This window comes from Staurois parvus, unplaced genomic scaffold (assembly GCF_062004578.1).
Source record: "Staurois parvus isolate SC_StPar_1 unplaced genomic scaffold, SC_StPar_1.0 ptg000053l, whole genome shotgun sequence".
Classification (NCBI taxonomy): Eukaryota; Metazoa; Chordata; class Amphibia; order Anura; family Ranidae; genus Staurois; species Staurois parvus.
The window spans coordinates 2,908,842-2,925,345 of NW_028317849.1; the positions used below are offsets into that span (position 1 = coordinate 2,908,842).

The 16,504-nt window shown below is 42.9% G+C and overlaps 1 protein-coding gene across 1 annotated transcript in view; it reads left to right on the forward strand.

Annotated features, from left to right (window-relative positions):
* MAP1S (microtubule associated protein 1S) overlaps positions 1 to 9,713 on the forward strand; it is a 41,101-nt gene extending 31,388 nt beyond the window's left edge. The window contains exons 6-7 of the mRNA XM_089667258.1: positions 5,441 to 5,679; positions 6,977 to 9,713. Of these exons, the coding sequence (XP_089523384.1) occupies positions 5,441 to 5,679; positions 6,977 to 7,132 (395 nt within the window). The 3' untranslated portion in view covers positions 7,133 to 9,713. The remainder of the gene's footprint in view (positions 1 to 5,440; positions 5,680 to 6,976) is intronic.
* Positions 9,714 to 16,504: the final 6,791 nt, after the last annotated feature.

Genomic DNA, 16,504 nt, shown 5'->3' on the forward strand with positions numbered 1-16,504 from the left:
GGATGGCTACTCGAGCTGTATTTCCTAAACCCTTCCTCCAATTTGGATGTACATACCCTCAAACTAAACCTGAGTGTGCACTTTCAGCCCATATCTATTATTATTATACAAGATTTTATATAGCGCCAACAGTTTGCGCAGCGCTTTACAATACAAGGGAGACAGTACAATTGCAATACATTTCAGTACAGAAGGAATGTGAGGGCCCTGCTCGTGGAGCTTATAATCTAAAGGAAGGGGGAGGTGATACAAAAGGTGATAGCTGCGGGGGATGATCCTGTGTAGGTGATTCAAGTACAGTTCTTAGGTGGAGGTGGCGTAGGCTTCCCTGAAGAAGTGAGTTTTCAAAGATCTAAAGGCAGACAGGGTGGAGGCTGACCGGACATGCTGTGGTAGGGAGTTCCAGAGGATGGGAGAGCCTCTGGAGAAGTCCTGGAGGTGAGCGTGGGAGGAGGTGATGAGGGAGCTAGAGGGAAAGATTTCTTGGGAGGAGCAGAGTGGGCGATTTGGGCGGTATCTGTGGATGAGGTTGGCGATGTAGCTAGGGGCAGTGTTGTGGATGGCTTTGTAAGCTGTGTTTAGTATTTTGAATTTTATACGTTGGGTTAGTGGAAGCCAATGAAGGGATTGGCAGAGAGTGGCAGCAGTCACTGATAGGTTGGTATGGTATAGGAGTCTAGCAGCAGCATTCATAATAGACTGAAGGGGGGATAGCCTGTGTAACGGTAGACCAGTGAGGAGGGAGTTGCAGTAATCAAGGCGGGATATAACCAAGGCGTGGATAGGTTTTGTGGTGTCATTGGTGAGAAAGGGGTGGATTTTGGAGATGTTCTGGAGGTTGAGGCAGAGTTTAGCCAGTGAGTGGATGTGGGGCCAAAAGGAGAGGTGAGAGTCTAGGATTATGCATAGCACCCTGGCATGAGGGGAAGGACCAGTGGCTGTGCTGTTGCTCCTAATGGTAAAGTCGTCAAGGTAGGTAAAGTTTAAGGTAGTGATGTGACATCCATGCTGATATGTCGCTTAGTAGATTTGTGATACTTGAGGGGGTGAGCTGGGAAGTGGAAAGATAGATCTGGGTGTCATCGGCATAGAGGTGGTATTCGAAGCCATGGGAAATTATCAGTTGGCCCAGGGAGGAGGTATAGAGGGGAAAGGAGGGGCCCAAGGACAGAACCTTGGGGTACCCCAACAGGAAGAGAGGAGGAGGAGTTGTATGTGACACTGGAAGTGCACTGCGAAAGGTAAGAGGAGAACCAGGAGAGCAGAGTCACGGAGACCGTTGAAGTGGAGTTTACTGAGGAGGAGCGGGTGGTCGACTGTGTCAAAGGCAGCGGAAAGGTCAAGGAATAGGAGTTTGGAGTAATGGCCGTTGGTTTTAGCCGTTAGTAGGTCATTAGTGAGTTTTAGTAGGGCAGTTTCTGTGGGATGTCGTGGGCGGAAGCCAGACTGTCAGGGATCAAGAAGGTTTTTGTCGGTGAGGTAGCGGTTCATACGGTTGTGAACAAGGCGCTTGAGAAGCTTGGAGGCAAACGGGAGCAGGGAGATGGGTCTTAAGTTATTCAAACAGGTGGGGTCCAGCGAAGGTTTTTTGAGAATGGGGGTAACCAGTGCATGTTTGAGAGGGGAGGGAAAGGTGCCCATGGAGAGTAAGAGGTTGAAGATGTGGGTTACAGAGTTTAGGATAGAGCAGGACAGGATTCAGGGGACAGGTGGTAAAGTAGGCCTTGGAAAAGAGTTCGGTAACTTCCTTGGTAACAGGGTTGAAGGAGGAGAGTATTGAGTTTGGTGTTGGGCCTGGTATGTTGGTTAGAGGAGGAAGCTTGACACTGGAGATCTCATCACGAATTGTCGATCTTGTTCTTAAAATGACTGGCAATCTCCTGTGCAGTAAGTAAGTTGGTGGGTGGAGGCAGTGGGGGGTGGAGTTGACGAGGATTGGATGAGAGGGTCTTGATGAGAGTGTTTGTAGTAGGTTTGCTTAGCAGCGTGGAGGCTGGAGTTGTATTTAAGAAGAGCGGATTTGTAGAGGGTAAAGTCTTTCAGGGATTTAGTTTTACGCCATGCTCGCTCAAGAGTGTGGCTGTCTCTTGAGACTTCTGGTGTCATTTGTTTGCCAGGGTTGTGACAGATGAGGCCTGGTTCGGCCTGTAGAAAGAGTAGCAAGAGCGTCCAGGGAGGACGATATAGTTGTTGTACGCAGATGTGGCCAGCTCTGGGCAGGACAGGGGTGCAATTTCATCATAGAGGCACTCCGTAGCGGAGTGAAGGTCAGGCCTGAGGTGGTGGAGGTTTCTACAGGTAACTGTTTGCTGGTTGGAGGCAGGGAGAGTGTGAAGCTGATAAAGTTGTGATCAGAGAGAGGAAAAGGGGTGTTAGAGAGGTTACAGGAAGTACAAAGGGTTGGTGAATACAAGGTCAAGGGTGTTGCCATTGGAGTGGGTGGTGGATTGTGACCATTGTGTTAGGTTAAAAGAGGAAGTTAGGTTGAGTAGTTGAGAGGTGGCAGGGGTGTGAACATTGACTGGGATGCTAAAGTCACCAAGGATGATGGCAGGCACCTCAGAGGAGAGGAAGTACGGTAGCCATGCTGAAAAGTCATCAAAGCATGAAACTGGGCCCGGGGGCTAGTAGATGACTGCGATTCTCAGACAAACAGGAGAAAAGAGACAAATACAGTGCACTTCAAAAGAGCGGAGGGACAGACTGGGCAAGAAGAACCTGGAATGTGCTTTGTGGGGAAAGAAGTCAGACTCAGCCCCCTTTTTTGTCCACTGGGTCTGGGCGAGTGAGTCCAGAGGAGGCCACCATGGGAGAGTGCAGCTGAGGAGACAGTCAGAATCCTGGAGCCAGGTTTCAGTAATAGCAAGTAGGTTGAGGGAGTGGGAGAGGAAGAGGTCATTGATGGTAGAGAGTTTGTTAGAGGCTGAGCGGGCATTCCAGAGGGCACATAGGAGGGAGGGGTTGGTGCATGGATGCAGGGGAATTGAGATGAGAGAGTGAGAGGGGAGGCCGCTGCTTCTGTGGGTTGGAGTTTGATGGTAGAGGGCCAGGGTTTGGGGCAATGTCTCCAGAATTTAGTAGTAGGAGAGTGAGGGAGGTGAGGTGGGAGCGAGATTTATATGAGGGCAAATGCTGCATTTTTATATAACTATAGCTTGAATACGTTTTGGTAAATACCTGAATTGTTTCCAAATATATATGGACCTAACTGTATGTCTGGAGCCTTGCACTTTACTGTAGTTGTGATGGTTTGTTACAAGCATCCATTCTGATGTCTTACATGGGTTTGATGTCCATATAGATGCACAGAGCACTCTGTGTCAGTGGGATCCTGATGCTGTATAAAAGGATAATCTGGCCTAATTGAAATTTGATTAGATGTTGTTTCTCTGGCCCTGCCCTTTTTACATGGTGATTAGCAATGCTACAGGTGGCCAGAGCATGCACCTGCCTCTACACAGGAGGGGTTGGAGGAATCCCACCCATCTTCATCTACTTTGGCAGTAAGTACTTTGTAGGCCTTCAGAGCCTAACTTTGTTCCGCCTATAGGGCTCAAAGCCAGAGGTAGCCAACCCCTCTGAAAAGCCCTGTGCATGAAGTTGAGTGACTATTTGTTCATCTGGATGGGTTCTTTGGGTAGTTTGTCTCAGCCTTTGGGCTGAAAAGAGATGCCTTCAGTACCCAAATGTCAAACTCCACCTTTAGTTACCTCCACTATTTTTGTGCTGCTGCACAAAGCATTGCAGCTTCCCGTCCCTCTGGCTTCCCTGCACCAGATGGACTCCCTGACTTTCAAAGTGGAGCAGGATCTGGCCTCAGTGTTCCTTCATGGCACCTGCTACTTATCAGATCGCTAGAACTTGTCTACCCTAGTGCCTTTTTCCAGTTAGTTATCTCCATTGTGGGATGTGTACACTGAAGGGCCTAACGCCTGCTAGCCTTGACTAGATAGGGTCTCCTTATCCAACCATTCTGTGTGGAGCAGCCCACCTAATACTGATCTGAGCCCAATCTCGATCCAGGGATGTGCAAGACAGCCGTGTCTCAACCTCATTGGCTGAGATAGCAGCGGGAGCCATTGGCTTCTGCGGTCAATCACACCCAGTGAGCAAACAAGAGTGGGGGCCTGGGACTGTGTGTGTGTGTGTGTGTGTGTGTGTGTCTACAGACAGAGTAGCAGCTCAGGAGTGAGCCTGTCTGGGTGCCCTTACAGCAAGCTGCTTGCCATGGAGGCACTCAGAAGGAGGGAAGGGCCAGAAGTGTGTGTGTGTCTGTCTTTTAACCAGTTGCCCTCCGCCCTATAGCAAAAATACGACGGGTGAGGCCTGCGTGTAAACACAGGTCTCTCTCCGGCAAGCAATAACATGCTGCAGAGAAATACACAGTAGCATGTTTCCTTCATAAAGCACACACTGCAAAACTGCACGCAGTTAACCCTTTGATCGCCCCAAATGTTAACCCCTTCCTGCCCAGTGTCATTAGTAGAATGTCAGTGCTTTTTATTAGCATTGATCACTGTATTAGTGCCATTGGAATGTCTGTGTCAGTTCCCCCCAGTGTCAGAATGCCTGCCACAGTCCCACTATAAGTCATTGATTGCTGCCATTACTAGTATAAAAAAAATAAAAAATTTGGGTATATATATATTGCCATTCGTAGATGCTATAAATTTCTTGTAAACCAATTTAAGTTACATGTATTGGGATTTCTTTTGTTAGCAAAGACATATAGCAGAATACATTTTGGCCTAAATTTATGACTACCTTTTTGTTTTGTTTTGTTTTGTACTGGATGTTTTATTGCAAAAAGGCAAAATTTTTATTTTATTTTTTTCAAAATTGTCGGTCTTTTACTTTTATAGTGCAAAAAATAAAAAACCGCATAGGTGATCAAATACCACCAACAGAAAGCTCTATTTGTGGGGAAAAAATGACATAAAAGGAAATTTATGTACAGCGTTGCATGACTGCACAATTGTCGGTTAAAGTAACGCAGCACTGCATCTTAAAAATGGCTTGCTTAAGAAGGGGAGTAAATCCTCTGGAGGGCAAGTGGTTTAATAGCATCCAAACCTGAGATCTATATTATGTGCTTTTTCTAGTAGTACTAGAGTGCTTTGTATAATTTGGTGACACTTAATCTTCCTGTTGATGTATTATGTAGATACAGAGGATCTATACATAGGGTTTATGACAGAAGGAGGTGGGTCTGTACTGGGGACGGGTGGCATGTGCTGATTGGTTACCACGGGGGGGGTGTTGGAGGAAACTTGTACTAAAGAATAAGGTGGGATGTTTACTGGGGGTGTCTGTACTAGGGGGAAATAGGGTGGAAGGGGGACCTTTACTGGAATAACTGTTGAACAAATTTAGCCCCAGGTACCATTCTAGGTACGCCACTGATTACATTTATCAGATTTTTCTTTTGTATATCTTTCAGCTGCTCAGAATAGACACCTGCATTCAGCATCATCCTCCTCTCCTGCTCTGCCAATATATGTAGACCTGGCTTACCTGCCTGGAGGACCTGCTGCGCAAACTGTAGAGGAAGAGTTCTTCAGGCTAGTGCGCTCATCCTGTTATGTTGTTAGTGGAGAAGATCCTGTGAAGGAAAAATTTACCCGCAAGGTTCTGGACTCTCTACTGGCTGGAAAAGGCCACTGGGCACAAGAATTGCAGGTATTACTCTTTTGAGATCATTAAAATGGAATGCCAGGATTATTTTAAAATGCTGAATAGATTAAGAAAAATGCAGCCTTATTTCCTCTTTAGCTGCTAAGTGAGTTCAAGTCATTTCATGTGTCAATTCTTAAAGGCATGTACATGAGGGCATTGTTGACTCCAGGTGGTTTCATCCATACTTTAGATCTGGCCAGCTGCTTTCTACTTCCTGCAAGTAGACCAGGCTTTCTGCTTACTGCAAGGCTTCCTGCTTTCTGTGCATGATCCTTTTGGTCTCGGCTTCAATGGGTGTGGGGGTAGTATTCTGAATGGCCAGTGTTTATTATCTACCCTCTCATGCCTAAGGTTTGAGTTGGAGACAAGCGAGTTATCAAGATGTAAAAAAGAGATTTTTCTTTAGCACTACTACATAGCTTCGCCACATACTTTTCTTAGACCCTGTCACCATACCATTCATTGCAACAAAAATATTCCTATAAGAGAAGTAAATTTTAATGTATATTATGCATGCCATTTTACCTGTAAAAGCTTCCTTTTGTAAAGAAATCCAAATGCCCTGAGATTGGATGGACGTAAGGTTAACAGGCCCAGCAGACATATTGCTGTCACTTATAGACCACTCTATAGTTTTCCCCTTTCACCTCTCCTTCAAGCAGATTACATAAAAGGTATAGTAGGGAGGGGGAGGAGCTGGACCAGCACAGGGAGTAGAGGGCTATGATGTGCAAGGAGCTGTGCTATAAAATTGACATGTCAAATGAATGCAAAGAAAACCCTGCAAGTAAGCATGACCAATATTAGTAGTTTTTTGTTTCTGGGCTATTACATGCATTTCTTTAAAATGTGTTTTTTGGTTGGTTGTTTTTTGGGGGTTTTTTTATTTATTTTTTTGTAGTTGTTAACCAACCTTTTTATCAAAAGTGATTCCAACTGTAGAACGACCCAGTCACTTTTTTTACTTGGGTTGATGTGAAGGTGCCACCACCCACCGGATGGTTCCTGGCCTCTTCCATTCCTCCAGAGAGCCTGGGACCATGGTAAATTGTTTCTGGATGGAGGGCAGAAGCAGATTGTGTAAGGAACAAACATTCCCCAATATGCTCTGCAGTCACTGGAGCTGGAAGCACTCCGCTTTGAACTGTTTAAGGATTTAATTTTATTTATTAATTTCTAACTTGAGCTTTCTTTTGGGAAACCTTGTTGTGCAAGTTATTTACAGTAAATACTTTCTAGTAAATGCCAGACAATTCCTAATTTCATGAATTAAATTTTTTTCTTTTCCTTTTATATCCAGGTAACCGTGATTCCCACATTCGAGTCTGCAGCAGTCCGTGCATGGTATGAAGAAACCCATGCCCTTCAGCAGACATTGGGTGTCATTGTGCTGGGAAGCACCAGCAGTGTGTCAATGCAGGATGAAACCTTCCCTGCCTGCAAAGTGGAGTTCTAATCATTTTCACACTTTTTTTTTGTTTTTTAAATCTACATGCACTTCTATTTTAAAACTTTTGGACACAGACAAAGCTTTCAGGTTATCGGAGGCCAGTTCTTTTCTTCATTGTGCTTGCCTGATGATGGCAAAGGTGTTGATGCGTCTCCCCTAAAGATGTGAGGCATGAACATTCCGATGAAATGATCAGAGAGGACTGAATGTTCCCTTTTTTTTTTTTTTTTGCACATCTGTATGCATTTTACTGGGAAAGGGAAGCTTGTGCACGATTTGAAGAGGATCGTTCTTATTTGCACATTCACTCCATTGTTCACGTCACGATTTTTGGCATGAAATTCTTTACCAATTGACTTTACCTCCACCTAACCAGAAGACCATGCTTATACGTCACTTTCAGATGTTTACAGTTGTCTTGTGTGTGAAGAAATATCAATATGTAATGCATTAATTGATGCTATAGGCATGTGTTTTAACCTGGCAGCACACATAAGCTTTGCCTGTAGTTGGCGTAATCAGATTATTCACTTTCCCATTTCAATGCACCATTAGGTTTATTGGCTGTCTCTGGTAAATGCTAGGAGATGGCTGTTCAATATGAAATCACAGTAAATCCTTTTACTCTTAGATGTGACTGGTGTACTGATGTACTGAATGTGATAATTCTGTATCATGTTTTTTGAGTTGGTCTACATTCTCATTCATCTAGTATTGCGATTTTGTCCTGCACAGAGTAGTGTTAGCTCATGTGTAGCTTTGGCTGTGAACTTCTGTAGTCCTGTCCACAAGACTGCTCCCAAAATGTTAAGGCAGCAACAAGTAAAAGCTATTTAGCTGAATTACTCGGTTAAGCAGGGTACTGGTTTCTAAGCTGTGTGACCGTTTTTGGTTACAAGGCTCAAACATTTTATACTTCCTTTGTCTTATTTAGGATAAGCTATTACTTCTGGCACTCCAGTGATAGTACAGTTGATGAATGTGTGAAGCAGATACGTGTTTTTTTTTTTTTTTTTTGTTTTGTGTTTTTTTTTTTTTTTTTAAATGTCTGATTATTTATAGTCTACTTTATATTTACAACCCTTTGCCAGCAGATCGTGCTGGGTGTAGGAAAGCACACTTAGAGCCTGGCTTACATCATAATCATTCACCATCCCTGTTTAGTAATGGAGATGCGTGTTTTTTGTTTGGTTTTGTTTGGTTTTTTTTTTTCATTTTTACAATTATTTACTGTCTGAGAATTCAAGATAACATGGGTGTGAGTAAAACGTTTTTGTTAAGCAATATTAGGCCTTGTAAAATGGTTAATGTTTATTCAAATGATCAACTACAATACATATTTGGTTTCAGTACTCATGAGCATCAAAAAGAGCCTGATGAATCTTCCTTATGACAATTGAGTGTTCCCTTTTTTTCTAGGTTGATGATGGCCTGATACCTAATGAGCATTTGGCTCAAATTTTAATGCAGGTAGCAGCATCTGACACTGATGCTGTTACAGCATTAATTTTTCTTTTCTTTTTTTCAATATGAGCTTCAATAGGTAGGCTCTTAGCTGTAGACTGGTAGAGAATAACACCTGATTCAAGGGTACGAATCCTGAAGAAACTGGCAATTTCCTATAGCCATTTGAATGCAACTTACCATGAGTTGCTTTGGGTCTTACCTTTTTAAGTCAAATAGGATCTGGCTTGTAATATTTTGTTGGGCAGATTTGGAAATCTGCTGTTAGGAGGAACTCAACGGTATATCAGTATTGCAAATGACACTGCTGACTTGTTTTTGAAGGTGCATTCTCTAGGGCTGTTCTTCCCCCCCCCCCCCCCCCCCTTTTTTTTTTTTTTTTTTTTTTTTCTGATTGTGATTTCACTGCTTTGATGAATACCTGACCCAACACTAGCATGTATATGTAGATATCAGGTGCTCTGACAAATAAACCGTGCTTTTTAAACATTCGTGACCCAAGTAGTGACGGAACACCAAGGCTGAACATGCATCTTAAAGAACAAGTCAGCAGTGTAAGCTCCCTTGTTTCCACCCTGCTTGATAGACTCATAATACTGTTAACCACATCCTGGAGTTATTTATCTTGGTGTATACAACTCTGGACAGCTTTTAGACTGTTGCTGTACTTAATAGCCCCATATGACCACTTTTGCTGCAACAGCATGTGGTTTGGAACTTGCATTTTCATTTTGTTTTTGTAAAGAATGTCAAAACACTAAAATGTTCTCTTGTGATCTAAGATAACTACTTCTGTTTTTAAATAGTACTGTCAAAAATCAGTGGTAAATGAAGGACTATTACCTCTCTTCCCTCCCTGTACACAGTAGGGAGGGATGGGATTCGATGATATGATTAATCAATGTTAAAAGTGCCAGTCAGCCCCTAGAATGAGTTAAGAGGGCTTTAAACTCTTTAAAACTATTTTGTCTTCTGTCTGATGGCCATGATGACCATCTCTCTGAGGGGGAAGGGTAGATTGTATGGATAATAAACGACTGTGCCCACAAAATTTGGTGGGATTTATATTGTGAATTCACATTGCTTTCATTAGATGAGCAAATTAAAATCTGATGTAAACTTCTTTTTTGTGTCTGTTTTTTGAGGGAATTACTTTATTTTCTATACCTAATACTGCTATCCTTTCTAGTGTTCTGTGGAACGAAAAAGGCATTGGTGACATTTTGTTCAGACCGAGCTATAATATAAAAATTGGTTCGATTATCTGGCAGTCATTGCTTATTACAAATGTAATGTTGGAGGGGGGTAAAAATAAAATTAGATATTTTTCCAGTGGTTGCCACTGCACACGTATTAGAGAGAAAATGGGTACAGGTGTGCAGCAAAGTCTGTACTACATACAGTATAATCCAAAAGAGGGTGGCACCCACGGGCCTCCACTTTAAAAAGAAGAAAAAAAAGTTTTTGGTTGTGATTTTTAAATGTAAACAAAGTGCCAGAAAAGGCCTGGTCTTCAGTGCACCCCTTGTACTTTTTCCTATACACATACCTTGTTCACCATGAACTTGTTGCAGCCCTGACTCGGCTTGGGCAACTATCTTGTCTAGGGAGCATGATACTGGCATGCTGTGGGGTTTTTTTTTTTTTTCCTGACATTTTATCTTTAGTGCCTGGATTTGTTTTTTTGTTTTTTGTTTTTTGTTTTTTTTTCTTGTATGTACTTTTTTGTTTCTGTTCTCCAAAATTTGGGTATTTGCCCATTTTTATTGTTTTTAGCTGGAAACATTGGCATTTGCACTTGCTGTCATCACATGTGGATGGTAATGATGGGAGGGGTTTTAGGGTGTATAAGGTGTGTCCAGAATATAATGAAAATGAAGTTCCTATGCTCGAGCGGCTCTGTGAAAGTAGAAACTGGCCAAGGTCACTTGAGGTTGGGCTGCCAGGTATACATTCGAACATCAGAAACTTTGGAAATGGTGAGGAAAGCTTATGGCGAAGCTGTGCTATCATCTGCACAAGTGTACCAATGGCACAAGGCTCTGAAGGAAGGACAAGAAGGCGTTGAAGACTAACAACGATCAGGATGTCCCTCTTCGTCACAGACTAAACAATGTGGATTCAGTGAGGTCTGTTCTCAACCATAACTGATGACTTACTATCAGAATGATTGCAGAGGAAACAGGAATTCATATACTCAGGACTTGGACATGAGAAAAGTGTGTACAAAATCTGTTCCAAAGATCTTGTCACCTGATCAGAAGGAACACTGTCAACTCTGCCAAGGTCAGTTGGTCCGCTTTGAAAGAGACTGATCACAGGAGATGAATGCTGGGTGTTTGAGTATGATCCTGAAACAAAGTTCAGAATTGCACACATCCATGTCACCTTGCTCCAAGGCTAGAAGGAGCAAATCAATAGTACTCCCCTTTTTTTTTTTTTTTTTTTTTTTTTTTGTTTAAATCATGTGAAAATTGTCCATAATGAATTTGTACCTACTAGTCAAACTGTGACTTGCTGAATGCAGAGCTATTGAGTCTGACTTGGTTCGGCTTGTGTTGGATCTCTGCAATGCAACCTACCTGTTCTAAATGACCACATTTTTCAGTAATCTTGAAATTACATTTTCTCTTTTGTTGACTGAAAAAGCAACTCCTCTTAATATCCATAACCATTTTCTTTCTGCCTAGTGTCCTACTCCTAGTAAGTGGAGCTGTAAAACCCTAAGGAGTCCACAAAGGAAGATCGCCCTTGCATGATCCATGTTTGCTATCACTAGGTTAACGTTGTAACCTGTTCTTTGACCATGGCCCTAGTATCTCAAACTTTGAATGGACTAAAGTTTTTCCTGAAAGGTATGGCCTCTACTGACTTACGCCAGGAGTATGTGGAACTGGCTGACCAGTTGGTCCAGGGGTTGAAATACATTGCTTGATGATGCCCTGCTTTTCTCAAAGTTTTTTTGTTTCGGCAGTGTTGCTTCGTCGAGTCCTCTGGCTTAAGGTCTGGTCGGCTGACCAGACCTTGTCCTTCCAGGGAGAATGTGTTGTGTGTGTTTTTGTGTTAACTTGGACAATTTTCTTTTACAAGCATAGTCTCATTCGGAGCAGATCATCATGCATGCTGTGCAGGTTTTTCGGCTGCATCTTGAACCTCAAGAAGTACCCCTTGACTCCAACCAGGAGTCCGAAGTACCTGGGTTTGATTCTAGATTCTGCGGTAGCGAAAGTTTCTCTTACCAGACAAACTTCAGAAGCTTTGGACTGCGGTGCAGTTGCTGTTCTGCAGCCAGTCCTCTGCAGTCTTGCATGCAGGCTCTGGCCCTAATGGTCTCCACCTTCAAGGCTGTCCTGTATGTGCAGTTACATATGAGAACTAGGCAAGTGGGTCCTGGCAAAATGGGACTGTTCTCTCCCCCCCCCCCCCCTTCTCTCTGGACAGTTAAATTTGTCTGCATTGGTCGATGTGGGGCTCTCTTCTCTGGCGGCTCTGGTTCATGGTGATCTTTGTCAGGGGGGAGACAAAGTCCTTTCTTCATGTTGGACGGTAGCCAGCCAGTCCATTTGAAAAGGAGTCTGAGGAGTCCTGGGCTCGAGTTCAGCTCAAGATCTTTGGACTCCGGAAGAAGCTTGACTGCCCATCAGTGTTTTTGAGCTATGGGTGATCAGGCTGTCCCTGGATTGTTGGACAGATTGTCACTGAGGTATGCTGATCCAGATTCAATCAGAGAACGCCACTGCAGTGGTCTGTCAGTCACCAAGGGATATGAGGAGTGTGGAAGCAGCTCCGGAGGTATCTCTCATTCTTCTGTGGGTGGAATGCTTTGTTCCGGCTCTTTCTGCTGTCCATATTCCTGGTGTCGGAAACTAGCAGGTGGATTATCTCAACTGGTGGATGCTGGATCAGGGAAAGTAGGCTCTGCATCCGGACGTGTTTCAGCAGATTTGTTTGTGCTGGGACACACTAGACATGGATCTGCTAGTGTTTTGCTCCAACATGAATGATCCAAGGGCAAGGGATCCTGCTGGGGGATGCGCTGGTTGTGCTGTGGTATTGGTATTGTCTCATTTACCCCTTCTCTGCTTTCAAACTGCTTCTCTGCCTGCCTCAGGTGTAGCTCACAGTACACATTTGGCAATGCTGAATTTGATGGAACTCCACCCCATGCGTGAGTGACCTTGCCCTGTACTAATCATACCAGATAAGTACAGGGCTCTAAAAACTATAGTGCTCCAGGTGTTGAACTGCAAGTCTCATGAGACCTTGCAAGACTGACAGCCACAGGCAAGACTCCCACAGGCCGAGGCATGAAGGGACTTGTACTACTTCAACAGCTGGAGGGCCATAGTTTTTAGACCCTTGATCTAGTAGGTAGAATTAACAGGCACATATAATTTATCCTGGCTTTATGCTGCATGAAGAGCATACCCCCTGCAGCAGTCTTCAGGGGCAAGGCTTTGACATAGGTAAACCACTGCTCTGGATCTGTATGTAAGCAGGTTGAAGTTAGATGCTGCCCTGCATGGGAGGGTAAGGGCTTAATGCATTTCCCAGTTCTTTAGCTTTTGGCAGGATCTTTGGGTCTGACTTACTGCACCTGTAGACACAAAAGGGGGATAGTGGGCTGGGGCTGGTCTTTTGTCTTGCCTATTTTATGGTTCCCCAAGGAGAGGTGAGAACCAGAACCTGTAAGGGGGAGAGTATTGGATTCCACTACCAAAATGTAAAGTCATCAGAACTTGGAGTTCGTCCCAAAGACACCAGCTGCCGGAGAATGCCTCTGATGGACCCTGTAATTACTTGGACTCTGCCTTTTGCAGGTACACCAGGGAAACACGCAGCCTGTTTAGAAGTAGGGATTTAGGACGTTGACTGTTTATTTAGTGACGTTTTGTTGGGACGTTTTTTTTTTGGACGCTTTTTAAATGTTGCCCTGTAACTCAAAGTATTAAACTTTTGCTTTTGCCTGGTCTGAAGTCCTTGAAAGGGGTGCACTGCAAGTATTAGGCACTACTGCAGACTTAGTCTACAGTTTTGGTCACTGTCACATGGGGTCTAAAGAGCTAACATACTGCAAATCACCTTAATGCAAGTTATACATGTGGTTGCCAAGAGCAATGGAAGGTACAGCTCACAAGAAGCCTGCTGTAAATTGTGTGCCTATTTGAGGTGGGGTTGCCTCTAGCCACAAGGGCGATGTTGTTGGTGCTCCTTTTATGTTGCATTCCATCTCCCAAAGCAACAAGAACAGAGCTGCATTGTAGAGGCCCCCATACTGTACAGAAACTCGAGAATTAAAGTCAAGTTCACATTGGTGCTCATTCTATGTGCACAGCAGGATTCTGTGCTGCTGCCAGAACTGGTAATGGAAACTGGTGCCTGTGGTCAGTGTTTAAAATGTGAATAATACGAACACCCCCAACAATTAAACCATAACCTAAACAGAAAAGATAAACTACTTTCACCCTTGAAAGTGATATAGTCAACAAAAAATTATTTTCATTTCCCCTCTGTACCTTTTCTTAACCAAAAAGATATCCAAACTTAAATATGCAATCTTAATTACCCCAAATACACATCCACCAACAACAAGCATAAAAATAAAAGTACAATACTGTAATTTAGAAAATAAAATAATTAGTGTCCAAAAAGTGAAAAGTGTCTTTTTTTTCTGTATACAACAAGTCCAAAACACTTTTTCTCCACTTCAATCACTTCTCCTTGTGATATATGAAATTTCCAATACGATGATCCAGTAGAACAAACCTCAAAAAAAATATAAATTGCAAATAGTGTATTATCTTATTAAAAAAATATATTTGTGCACTATGTGTCATGCATACTCCAACGCAAGATGTTCAATCAGAAAGGGAAAAAAAAAAAAACACTTATCTATAAATAAACTTTGAATGTGCACCAACAATATATCTCAAAACAAATTCCAAGTGCGCCTATAGAACGTGACCGTGAACTCAACACACTGCAACCAATCAAAATGTGAATCACATCAACCAGTGTAAAGGTGACCACTCCAAACTGGTGCTGCAAATGAACAATTACCCTATGGAGGTAATAACCCGCTTTCTTGAATGATAGGTAACTGCACCTCCAATTTTCTCAAGCTTCCATTACACGTATACCCATATCCTTTTGGTATATCTCCATATCCCTCATAAGGTGAAACAGGCAGTTAGAGACTGAGTAATAAGGGTACAACACTTTTATTACATCCACTTACATAAAAAACTCCAGCTTTCAGCTTGTTCAGCACATGGACAGGCACTTTCCTGGAGAAAATCGCATTTTCCCTAATCAAAGATGGCCGCACACCTACTTCCGGTCTAGCGTAATTGCGTCATACGTCACGTGTCCCGACGCATTTCGTCACTTCCTGGACTTTGTCATCAAACACATAGTGCACACATATATTTGCGATTTTATATTTTTTTTGAGGTTTGTTCTACTGGATCATCGTATTGGAAATTTCATATATCACAAGGAGAAGTGATTGAAGTGGAGAAAAAGTGTTTTGGACTTGTATACAGAAAAAAAGACACTTTTCACTTTTTGGACACTAATTATTTTATTTTCTAAATTACAGTATTGTACTTTTGTTTTTTATGCTTGTTGTTGGTGGATGTGTATTTGGGGTAATTAAGATTGTATATTTAAGTGTGGTCCGTGTTTGTCACAGTCTGTCTAATTACAAGCTACAGTGGGAATATATACATTTACACAGGTACCTGCGAGTAACTGGGGGACATTTTGTGCAAGTGTACAGTGCGTACGTTCATCACTAAGAGTAGAGGCCTGCCTTAAGGTAGAGTATTACCTGATGGCTACCTCAGCCTTTTCTCAGGGCCTTGATGAAAACCTCTGTGTGTAAAATAGGGGGATCTTGTACAAAGAACCTAGCGTAGCTCAGAAAACCCCACCCCGGAGGTAGGCCTCACATGTTTCCCAGACTTGGCACCTAACATGTTAATTGTAAAACATGGAGGCCGTGACCATCATCCCATCCACATTACCCTACCTGCCCACATGTAAATCAACCTGTGGCTACCTCCAAGTGTTCCATTACATGCCAAGGGAAGGCCCCACAGCAGCATCCAGTATATAAAAACATTACAGGCTGGCACCCTGTCTTTCATCCAGCGGTGTACAGGTACAGTCCTCTGATGCTCTGCCGAGGAGTCAACTGATCCAAAATCTGGATTAGGAGCCACGGGCTAGTGTGCAGCAGGAATCTAGATAGAATTCTCAGAAATGGAGGGAAATGTTCATATGAAGAAGGTAAACTTCTCTCCAATACAGAGAAAAGGTCAGTCACTTAAGGACACTTGCAAAAAAACTGAGGCTAGCTGGGAGTGGGAGGAATATAGAGGAATGTTCTTGCAGCCTTCTTTATTTACCACTGTCCAGTCACCTCAAAGCATTTTCATATAACTGTAATGATTAATGAGCCTGTGTGAGCTGTATACCATTTTATATGGGTTTACTTTGGTTATTTGTGAGGATACCCTTGCAGCTATCCATTAGAGATTAGTTCTGCTTTAACTAAATATGCCTTAAGCCGGCCATACATGGGTCGAATTCCAAAAGAGTGTTCTTTCCAAAATCTTTTCTAAGAATTTTTGTTTGAATTTTGCACCATTAGTGGGCCACAGCAATGGCTGATTTTTGAGCGACCATTGAATTTGAGTGATTGGGCATGTTGGAAATTTTTTGAAAAACAAATGAATTTCTGATTTAATGATGGGAGAATCGTGTGAGAAATTTAATCGAAAAAGAAATGAGCATGAGCTGTGCCATGGAAAGAAAAGAAAATGCTTGCTATGAAAACTTTTCTGTAGCAACAGGTGAAATTAAAGGCTTGGTTGGTCAAATTTTGAAAGCAATGGTGGCACCATCAGA